This window comes from Lutjanus erythropterus, chromosome 12, assembly GCF_056507025.1.
Source record: "Lutjanus erythropterus isolate fLutEry1 chromosome 12, fLutEry1.hap2, whole genome shotgun sequence".
NCBI classification, from domain to species: Eukaryota; Metazoa; Chordata; class Actinopteri; order Lutjaniformes; family Lutjanidae; genus Lutjanus; species Lutjanus erythropterus.
Genome location: NC_139328.1, coordinates 11,174,101 through 11,185,835, shown reverse-complemented (window position 1 = coordinate 11,185,835; position 11,735 = coordinate 11,174,101). Strand labels below are relative to the sequence as shown.

The 11,735-nt window shown below is 38.4% G+C and overlaps 1 protein-coding gene across 1 annotated transcript; it reads left to right on the top strand.

Moving 5' to 3' along the window:
* The first annotated feature begins 1,613 nt into the window (after nt 1–1,613).
* On the top strand, nt 1,614–9,975 carry aire (autoimmune regulator). Its single transcript, XM_084732786.1, has 13 exons — nt 1,614–1,962; nt 2,474–2,648; nt 4,242–4,406; nt 4,639–4,704; nt 4,781–4,921; nt 5,013–5,146; nt 5,245–5,366; nt 5,475–5,544; nt 6,091–6,228; nt 6,323–6,444; nt 8,643–8,721; nt 8,819–8,917; nt 9,698–9,975. Exons 1-13 carry the CDS (start codon nt 1,816–1,818, stop codon nt 9,779–9,781), a joined length of 1,542 nt encoding a protein of 513 aa, XP_084588912.1. The 5' UTR covers nt 1,614–1,815; the 3' UTR covers nt 9,782–9,975.
* Nucleotides 9,976–11,735: the final 1,760 nt, after the last annotated feature.

The window sequence follows — 11,735 nt, the reverse complement described above, 5'->3', positions numbered from 1 at the left end:
CTCAAGAATAAGTCTCAAGTCTATGTACTCAAGGCCCAAATCGAGTCCCAGGTTCTGAGCTTTGAGTTTTGAGTCCTCAGCAAATCATAATGCACTTTATTTTTTACCAAATGCAAAGCCATTTTAATAACAGAGCCTCAACCCACCATTTTTGCAACTTTATCCAAGAAGTTGGAAGTTGTTACGTCTCCATCTGTAGTTTTTGACCTGCATGTTTATGCAATTTTTTTTTGACCACCACATATTTTTTATATGTGATGAAATTATTTCATGTTAAGATTATCTGTCTAATTTTAGTTCTTCATTCTTTTCTCCTGCAACTTCATTGGATGTTGTCAGATTAGTTCAAACAACGTAGACCTGAAGAATTAAGTGTCATGCTGAGAATGAATAGTGTTACCATTAGTCCATTCGGGATATGAATTAATTCATGGCACTTTTTTAATACTACACTATTTAATCCTCTGGTTTGAGGGAAGGTAGCGTATTTTCAAGTCAAAGGGTTCAAGTCCAAGTGAAGTCTTGAATCACTGGTGTTTAAGTCCAAGTTGAGTTGCAAGTCTTTTCTGAGAGTCCATGTAACTGGAGGTCACACCTCTGCTTTATGCTAAGCTAACTGTCACCTGGCTGCATCTTTGTAGTGAATGAAGAGATATAAGAGCACTGACCTTATCATACAACTCTGGACAAGACAGCAAATAATCAAACTATCAAACAATCCCAATGTACTGGATATGTTTAATATAATAATGAACTTACCAGCTAACAGTTAGCCTTAACTGACATTTAAATGACATTTAACATTAAACAAAAGTCTTGCGTGGCATTTAATGTAACAAATATAAGTTTTTTACAAGTCAGACAGAATAATAATTGGAATGAGAAAAATTAGAAGCAACTTTGTTTTGATAAATTGAAATGACATTTGGTTTTTCAGTCATCAGTCATTACGAGTTTGACTGAACCTGCTGAACTCAGTGCCCTGTCAACTCCAGTCATTCGGATGTCAGGGGGCTGATTTATTGGCATACAGCCTAACTTTTTGTCAGCAGATTACATCTAAATGGTACAAAAAGTCACAACAATTATCATTACCTGCTCAAAACAACTTTTTTGCTGCCCAAACTTTATACTTAATTCATTGACAAAAACACTGAATAGGAAAATGGGCTGAGAGTCTTGCAGTTACAAACTATTCAATCAATCTGTCAATCAGATAATTGTTTTCCGTGTTAATTTTCTCCTGCCTGTTGCACTAATATAAGCTCCCTTTGGTGAGTCAGTGTCTGAGAACCTGATAGTTACGGGGAAGTTGAAGTGGAAAGAACCTTTTAAGAGGGAAACTGTCACTGTGACGTGTCAGGTCACTTTCGTTCAGCTCTCCTGATGTAAGAGGACAGGTATTCCCCTGGACGGACGGCATGTCATTCGATCCCCCTGAGGGGTCAAGAGACAGTTAGTGCTGTTAGTGGACAGATGAACTCCACAGAGACAAGAGGTCGAAGGCCTCTCTTGAAGGGCGAAATCTGCAACGTGGAGTTTCTTGAAAATCTCAGGACATATGCATGGCAGCATATGTCATATGTATAAATAAAAAAGAAAGAAATAAAGCAGAAATACTGAATTATAAGAAAAAATATGTAAAACAGTGTTTTAAATACAAATGATTCAAGATATCCTTCATATCAGTCAGCATGAAGTGATGCACCTGTACAATATTTCCTTTCTTGAGGAGGACACACCTCTTCCATCAAAAATACCTCTGCTGTCTCAGGTTTGGGCCACTCTGGATCTCATTTAGACACAAAACGGATCATGTCCAGAGTTGAAGCTTTTAGGGACACGAACCTTCGCTCCCTGCTGAGGGAGCTGCGGACTGACATTGCCATGGCTGTAGACGACCCTTTCCCTCTCATCTATGGTCTGGCAGACAAAAACATCATCACTGACCAGCTACTGAAGGTATGTAAGTGCGTATGTTACGAATGTTGTCAGTTTTCACTTGTTTTAACATTTTGAGTAGGACCTTTTTTCATTTAATTATTCCTCAATTCTCCACAAAGTAAGTCTGACCGATTTAATTAAGATATGTCTCATCTGAAGGCAATGAGATTTTGACATTTGCAAGAATCAAGGGAGAACATTTTCTTGAACATTTCATTAGATCCCTCCCCATGGGAATTTTAAGCATCAAACCCCTCTTTTCCTGCATTCTGGTGATTGTGCATTTTCTACATACTAATGTATTAGGAATTTATTTAAAGAAAAATGCAAAATTCAGGTGCCAGATGACACTTCAGTATAAAACAAGATATAATTCACTACTTTCGCTTTTAACGAGGGTGACTAATGAACATGTTCTAAATATTTAGGGGTACTTGTCCCCTCCACCCCCCTGAAATATACGCCCGGGCCATGGATATATTGTTTTATTCACACTGAAGCGTTCATATACCTGTTGTTGTTTCTACAGGACACTCTGGAGAAGGAGGACAGAGAAGGGATCCACAAGGCCATGTACTCGCTCCTGTCCTGTGTTCTGGAGCAGAGCAGATCCACCATCCAGGCTTTCTGGAGCAACTTGTCCAAAGATTACAACCTGGACAGCTACCCCAAACTGCAGACGCTGCTCACCAACCTGCATACAAGTATGTCATCTTAAAGTTTCACCAATATATGTATTTGTTTAATAATTTCAAATGACTCACCTGTATATTCAAGGACTTGAGTGGGGTATTGTCCATTATATCATCATCATACCTTTGTACATAATCATTTTTTTAACTGTTTTTTCAGCTAAGTCGGTCATAAACAACTTGTTACTATAAAGTCAAGTAAAACCCAGCTGGTTATTATGTTGCAGAAGAACCTACATAGTACAAATTGAGCATCTTAAGTATAACATCCCAGTTATGAGCTCAAGAACAGACTGATATTTAATTTCAGATCAGTTACTGTTATTTTAAATGTTACATTTTTCATTGCAGTCAGTGTTCTTTATCTACGACTATTATACACTGAGAAAGATCAAAGAAAAAGGTGGTTACTCTGACAAATCTAAAATATCAAAGAGGAAAAAAAACTTTTGCACACGTTAAAGTTGACAGGTGTGAAGGAGAGGACCATGGGTTGACAGTAAAAATAAAAAAAACTCTCTTGTGCAGAAGACAGTGTGTGTCTTTTTTGCTTTTTAAGAATCTGAGATATGAAACATACAACATTTTCACATTTTTTTGCTCACAATGTAATTCCATATAATTCCAAATTTCATAGTTTTTTGTCTCCAGTGTTAATCTACAAAGTAGATAAAAAATAATAAAAATGGAGATAAAACATTAAATGAGAAGATGTGTCCAAACTTTTGACTGGTACTGTATATGCCTGTGATATTTATTGATATTTAACATATTTATACTATATGCCAAAAGCAAGCGAGCACATATAGCATGGACTGTATTCTCTTTTACGACAGATAACAGTGCCTGCTGCACTTGTAAAACTTTTGAGATGCCCCGTTGAAACCGTTAAAAGAGGGAGAAACAAAAGAAAACACAGTTTTTCAGAAAGTTTTCTTCATTTCGTTCTTGCACGCAGGTCTTTTTATGTCCATGAACTGTAGTTAACATGTATGACCTACAGTAATCACAGCTTCTACTACATTCTGTCTTCACCAAAGAACCAATAAAGAATTTCACCCAAATTCAAAAACACTCTGCAACATCTTTTTATTGTACTGCAGCAGATTTTTTTTTCTATGTCATTCGTTTTGGCTGGAATCCAACAGCAGGACCAGCTCTATAAATGCAAACTCCTCTTCCTCGGGTCCCTCTGTCACGGCTTCCTAATCTGTTTATGAGCCTTCGGCCTCTTTGATCCACGCTTGCAGAAAGCAACACAGAAGTGGCCTCTTTTACAGATGGATAAGGACTAACTGTTGATTGAAGAGTTGTGCAAAGGAGTTTCTCACAGGTGCATTAGCGTTTTATAATTATGCAAGTCATTTCAACCAGCCGTGAATAAATGTACTCCGTCTGTTTACTGTAACACAGATAACCCAGTAGAGATGTGTTTTTTTCTCTGAGATCTGTGCTAACTGTTTTGAAACAGGATGTGAAATGTGTGAAACCAATGAAAAAGTGCTAATATATTTGCAAGAGACAGACTTCTGCAGTGCTAAAATGTTGATGAAGATCAAGTGGATCCCAGTTTCATTAAACTTTCATGAAACTGTATTTTCATTGCTGACATTTTGTTGACAGGACGCGAGGCTGCAGCTTCCAGAGGTGAGAAGAGATCCTGTGAAGGCCACAAAACACCTCACATCAAGAAGAGGAGCCACGAGGACAGAGGGACAAACTCACACAATCAGCAGCCACAGTATCATGCCAAGACAAGCGATGGACCAGGTTTTATTTCCAATAATACATCTCTTTTGACTCTGTCTTCAAACCATATCACAGCGCCCCCTGCAGCTCATTCTAGAGACCCTTTTGCACTGTCTAGTGGCCAAGACACACGAAAACACCTTGATTTTGAAGCACTGCAGGATATTATAGTATTAATGCATTGTGATAATGCATGAAAGAACATGATTAATAATTCTAATTAATTAAAAATGTGTTTTTATGTTTTCTCCAGGGGGCAAAGTGAAGCTCTACAGAGTGAAGAGTGAAACTGCAGCCTTGCAGCTAACATCTGGAAATAGTAATTACAAATCAAAACATATTTTGCAGATGATGCTTCAGTACTGCAGACACGTTTAACCTTTGTTCTGCCACAGGTGTTCAGGCGGTATCCTCCTCCTCCTCCTCTTCCTCCTCCTCCTCCTCCTCTGCCTCCTCAACTGAGCCTCCAGTCAGCCATAAATCCAGAGAGAAGATCCAAATCAAACAGGTGTTTGGCTCAGATGATAAGTCACTGGGTGAGGATCTTTGTTTAGTTTTTTATGGTCAAGAATATCAATAAAACTGTCCTGCATCATTAAGACATCAAACGTCTTTGTCGTTCAACAGGAGCTGCCAGAAAAGGCATAAAAGCTGGAGGGGAATTTTACTCTTGTCATCAGTCGGAGGAGATAAATGGAGCGTCCAAGTGCAAGGCTGCTGAGAACACGTTTCACCACAAGGGGGAGACAAACACAGACATGGTAGAGGAGCCACTCAGTCACTGTCACCTGTCTTTCCTGTTAAACATCTGTATATTGGCCTTTATGTCTTGCATGTCCTGTATTATGTGAGTGTGTAGGTCCACTATAACGATGATGAGTGTGCGGTGTGTAAGGACGGAGGGGAGCTGATCTGTTGCGACGGCTGTCCTCAAGCTTTTCATCTCACCTGCCTTAACCCTCCACTTACAGCCATACCAAGGTGACAAATAAAAGATCTATCTGTGTGTAATTTGCACATGTTTGGGTTGATGGACTCCTGAAAAGAAGGTTTTATATGTCAATGTCACAATAAATTTTTAACCTTCAGTGGCCCTTGGCGGTGTGAGTGGTGCCGTGGCAACAGAGTGAAGACAGAGACAACTCAGCTGCCTTTACAAGTCTGTGTATGATACAATATAATGAAACACACATAGACTGTTTATATTGAATATGTTTGTTTTTGTGTGACTGGTTGATTACGATTCCTAGTTCATTATGATCACCTGGCAGGTCATTAACTAATTTGGCAGACATCATAAACATTATATGTCTGACAGAGTTTGATAGTTGAATGGATCATTGTGCATATGACTGTTTAAACAATGAAAGAATATTTAGAAGTTGTGGAAAGTTTGACAGCTTCAAATATCCCTTATATCAGACAGTGGTTATTGTGCAGCTTGTAGACACTTGCACAGATGTGCCAAATATGCAATTTGCTTGAATGAAAGAGAAATTCAGATCTGTCATGAACAATAAATTAACTGATCAGTTTTGAAAAAAAAAACAACAACAACTCACATTTCCAGTAATTGTCTTTAATGTAAATGATGATGATGTTGCTCTCCTCCTCTAAGTCTTCATGATCTGATAATTCAATTTAAACAGTCAAGTCTTTAAAGCTTATTGTTTGTCATAATAGTGTCATTATATTTATGTCACAGCCACTCATTGCCCAGCCGCAGCAAACAAACACGAGCTCCAGTAACTCCATCACAGACGTGTCCTTCTTCACGCCGCTGTCATCCTCGTCTCTCACCAGTGTCACCGCTTCTATGAATGGGCTCAGTGGCAGAAACAAGGTAAAGATTCAGTGGTGTTCTGTTGGTGCACCCTTTATTTTTAACTTTTTGCAAAACAGTCCTGTTTGCTGAAATATACAAACTGTGTGCGCAGTGCTCAGGTGGAGAGTTGGTCAGTATGAGGGAGGTGTGTGGTGTCTGTCAGCTGACAGGAGGAGACCTGACTCACTGCCTGCAGTGTTTGGGCCGTTTCCACGCACACTGCCACTTCTCCAAGTAAGACACTTCTCCCCTTCTGTCACTGTTTTATCCAGAGGTGGCAAAATTACACACTTTCTTTACTCAAGTAGGAGTACAGACACTGGTAAAAGTAGTATTGATTTAACTTCTTTACTCAAGTAAAAGTGTAAAATTACAGGCTCTGAAATATACTCAGAGTATAAAAGTAAAAAGTAGTCCTCTGTAGGACATTTCTACTGGTTGCTGCAGTACAAACCTAACTGAACCTCACTTTTTCTCCACACCTGAGTCTCCCTTTCTTGTCCGTCTTGTCTTTTTCTTATTATTATGTCTGTCGTCCGTGATGTGAAGTAATGGATGCACCAAAGTTTATTGGAACAAAGTTTTTTTGTATTACAAAACTTAGGTTAAATAAGTAATTTAAAGTCTTATTTGGACGTTGGAAAACTGTTTAAGTTAATTAAGTTGTACTGGAGAAAACCCCAACAACTCTTCAGTCACATTGACGAACATGACAAACAAATTTGATTTCTTTTTACATTTTCTCAGTTTGAAAAGTCACATCTTCATTTAAGACAAACAGCTCACAGCTGCAGCTGCTCCTGTTGGAGCTCCTTCGTTCTGGCGTTGGCACAAAGACAATATGTGAAACTGCTTCCAGTGAATTTTAAATGGAGGTCTTTCGATAAAAAACTTCATCATGGTTCAGAGTGTTTTCATTATTGTGAAAACAAACAACCAGGACACACAGCAAGTTTCCATCATATATGTTTTCTTCAAACTATAAAAAAGAAGGGTCTCAGGAAAGTTTTAACTATCAAACAATGCATGCTAAGAAGTCTACTAATTTATGCTGCACCTGCACACTAAACGTTGCTTTGACTAATTATACTAAATTGTGTGCACAAGAAAATAAAAAGCTGGTAAAACAAAGGGAAATTGCTGCAGTTTTACGTTAAGAAAGCATGGCATACGTTGTTGTTTTCAGCACAACATGCACATCTTGTTGTAATAATGTGGTTTTGTTATGTTAAGAGAACACAAGTTACTTATTTTATTGAAAAAGAAACTGACCACGTGTCATATGAACACTAAAACATAAAAACATTGATTTTTAGACACTTTTTTTTTAGTAATTCAACTATCAAAATACATCCTAAGTGCATTAATGTATGTGTTGTTTATTGGTCTTGGACTATGATTGGGCTGTATCAACTGAATTCAAAAATCTCCTACACATTTTTCTTGCACTTTTCAAGGTGCATTTTAAAGCTCCAGCACCTTACAGCTGTGGTAAATTACATATTTATATACAAAATTATTATTTCACAGATTCATCACATTAAATCAGCTATTGTGCTACAAATGCTACTATTATTATTACTATTTTCTGTGCAAAATTTATGTCTCCCGTCTGTAAGTAGACTTGGCATCCTCTACAGTCTGGCTGAGCCAATATAAAAATCAGTCAGTCATTAGACTAATAACTTTAAAAGCAGGTTCCTCCCACTTACTTTATTTCTTTAGTCAGTCCGATATCAATTTGTTATGAAAGTAATGCAGTTACATTTTCAAGCAGTTTCAAGCACTTTTCAAGTCTGGAGATTTCCGGCAGCTGTACGAATTCTGAATCTCAGCCTTAGTGTGATCTGTGCATCAGTGTGCACGCACAGCACGTTCCTACAGGCAGAGAACGTCCTGTGGATTCCTGTTTATGCTAGTATTGATCATCAATGTGCATTAAAGGCGTGTGCTTTCAGTGATCATTATCCAGCTAATGGTGATAATGGATCATTAATGCGCAGCTGCAGCAGTGTATACAGTATGATGTATACTGTAAACGAAGATCAATGATTTCACAAAATGCTACAGAGATACTGATGACAAATGAAACTGATGTAAACATGAAGGTCTCCTCTAGCATCACTTATCTGACTGCTTTTTTCTAAGTGATTCTGTGTTATAAATGAAATGTAATATTTCCATTAGTTTCATCTTTTAGATGTTCAGTAGAATATTAACTCAAATCACTGCAGATCTGTTCAGTGTTTTCTAAACCATATGAGCTAAAAAGGGTTTCCTTGATAATCATGTTTTACATAAAGAGCCCATCTAAACTGAAGTGGTCTGAACCTCTTCCTGTGCAAAGCTCTTGAGTGTTGGGAGTCACATATTGATTGATAGTAACATTATACACCACAGAAAACAGTCTAACTCATGTCTGTGTTTGTCAGAGGCAGATCCGTCTGCTCGTCCTGCTCCAGGCCCTGGGGCGGCTCTGCTGAGAAGGAGGCTGAATCCAGAGGTTTACAGGTGTGTCTGCACATGTAGACAGATAATACACACAGCTTCATTATCTGGATATTATGGAGTGTAATCTGTGTAACCTCTCCTCTGTGTGTGTGTCCAGCTCGCCCCAGTGGTTCAGAATACGCTCAGCCACGATCAGAGCTCCTCCGTCCCTGAGCCCGTCCTCCACAAAGATGAACTGGACTCCATCCTGGGAGACGTGAGTGAGGCTCAGTTACATGTCGATACCGCAGACATGATATGAATAAAATCATAAGCGTGTCAGACACAAGATGGCTGCACTTCTTATCACGCAGACAGGGAAATGAGTCGTCATGGTGACATGCCGCCATAAACACCAAACATAAGTGATGGGGGGTGATGATGTGTCATGGTGCTGTCTGTGTTGTTGTCTAGTTTGAGTTTTCTGTGAGACAAATCTGTGTACAGGTACTGAAGTCCTACTGGTCTGTACAAGAGTACAGTTGTATTTTACTTTAAGTGTAATTTGCACATTACATACGTAGGTGAGAAGCTAAAAGCTTGTATGAAGACCCCTCCTAAAAACTCCCAATCCCCCAGATGGTGTGCCCGTGAACTTGAACGTGGCTCCAAAATAAAGATCTACAGTGAAGATATATGCTAAGAACATGGTTTAAATTATGTCTTTCAAGCAGAGCTAATAGGGTAACTCTAGGGCCTTATCTTTATTTTCAAATTGTTGAAATTGTTGTTCAGATTCTCCTCCTGAGTTTCCATGGAGGAAATGTGAATGTGCTGATAGAGTGACCTAAATATGAAATTGTTCCTCCAAACTAAAAGCATAACCTGATATACTGTAATTTGATAACTGCAATAATAATCCGATAAAGATTGTTGCTGCATGATATCACCGTTGTCACTGACATCACGCTGGACACGAACGCCAGATGATGTCACCAGGACTCTGCCTTTTGTTCAACGATTGATCCTCCTGTGGTTTTTTTATTTTGTATCTCAGCAGGGCTCCATTGATGGCATCTTGCAGTGGGCTTTTCACAACATCTCTCGGCCTCTTCCAGACTCTCAAGGCTGCTACCAGTGACAGTCAGACAATCAACCCTGCACTCTTGCATGAGCTCTCACAAAAGAGATCTAATTGAAGAGATTTTCTTGTTTACTGCTGTACCTGAAGCAAATGTCTACTTGTGGTTGATTGTAGATTGACTGTGGTATTCTTTGTTTTCATATTTTAACATATATTCCTATATTTTAATTTAAAACAATGTTTTTTAAAGAATGTTCAAGTTCGTGTACAAAAAAGATCTCCAAAACATTCATGCTGTTGACATGAACTAAGAAATGTCTATTTTACCATCATGTAAAAGCAGATTAAACTGTAAAAATTTGCAGTCGGGTCCTGCTGGTGGATATGGAGGGCATGCTTTTCCACCCTGTTGCTTCCAAGTTCCCCTTAAAGGACTAGTGTGTAAGATTAAGTGGCATCTAGTGGTGGGGTTGCAGATTGCATACTTTGTGGAAGATGACTAAAGATGATTCTTATTTTCAGGCGATGATACACTAATGAAAACATGTTTATGAATATTCAATTTAATTTCTGCCATATTCTGCCAATAAACCCAGTTGATCTTACACACTGGACCTTTAAATCCCCTCTGAATCATCTAAGTTTCTGACATAAACCAATAAGTGTCTGTTTTAGTGTTACACACAGCCAGATTAACCTGTTGCAGCTCCCCATGTCTACCCTGTTGCCTCCAAGTTCCCATCAAGCTCTGTGCAACAAGCACTCCCATGCTGGAATAATACTTAATTTGTGTTAGATTGTAAACTTTCACCACATGCATTTTTTTAGGAACATGCACCAGATAAGCAAAAATCATGAAGTTCTTAAAACTATCAGACCCTGCAAAGACATGGCCACAAAACATTTAGCCAACAATGCAGGACATGCTTTGGTTAATGTTGCACCAAAGTGGCACAGATTTGTCATCAAACAAATTATAGGGAAGGTAGATATATGCACATTTTTAATTTATGGTGTTGTGTTGTTTTATCTATCCTTGCTAAATATGATGTGCTCTTAAAAGGGTAGGTGTAGCTTCAACCTACATGTTTTCCAGACAGCAGTTAAATTACTTTATTGTAATGTTTTTCACAGCATTATTATCAGCCATTTTTCTGTAAGAGGAGAGCTGTGCATTAATTTAGATTTATAAGTGATGATCTTATTTCTATTTGCGGACTGAAAATAGATTATAAATGATAAATTCTGAAAATTCACACCACGTAGGTGCAAGGAACAACATCAAAGAAAAAACTCCATGCCACAGAAGTTTAAAAATGACAACGTTTAAATCCCTCTTGGATCTTCTTCAGGTCAGTCTTGATCAAAACAAAGTCATTAAAACCAAAACCAGATGATATGCATATTTGGAGCATTTGGCAGGATCGACAGCTGAACTGTGACTCATATTGCAGCAGCAATTCAGAAATATAACTGGGAACCAAACCAAGAGTTTAGGTAGGAATTGTGGACAGGAGGACAAAAATTTTCCAAACTGGGCCCCTCATCTACATCCACTCCAGCATGAGCAGGGTGCAGCATCATGGCCTTATGAGGTAAAAGTTTTTTCTTCTTTTTTAATTTGGTGAAGTCAGCATGCAAATGTTACTTAAAGGTTAAGCTAATTTACTTTTATTAGTCTTCCTAGTTTCTCCCCTTAGCATCATTCGGCTTCGCCTGCTTCTTCACACCTTTTTTGGCCTTTCATTTTCATGAAATTTCATGTTCTCTCTGTTCTCTAGATTTTCATTTTGGAGCCCCTGATTTTCTCAGTTCACTCAGCAGGACCGATAGAGGTGGTGAGGTATCAGATGACAAGTTAAAGTGTGTTAATTATAGCAATAAATGTATTCATCATGTAAATACAGATTGCATATAGACTTCTGCAGGGGCCTGACCTGGTCCCTGGGCCTTGAGCTTGAGAAAAACTTAATTGAGAAAGACTTTCAAATATAACACCCAGGATTATGGC

Excerpts from the sequence above, each read along its gene's own strand:
- aire (XM_084732786.1), top strand. The coding sequence starts at position 1,816 with ATGTCCAGAGTTGAAGCTTTTAGGGACACGAACCTTCGCTCCCTGCTG. Across the intron at positions 1,963-2,473 it reads TCACTGACCAGCTACTGAAG|GACACTCTGGAGAAGGAGGA; the intron begins GTATGTAAGTGC and ends TTGTTTCTACAG. Across the intron at positions 5,367-5,474 it reads CCACTTACAGCCATACCAAG|TGGCCCTTGGCGGTGTGAGT; the intron begins GTGACAAATAAA and ends TTTAACCTTCAG.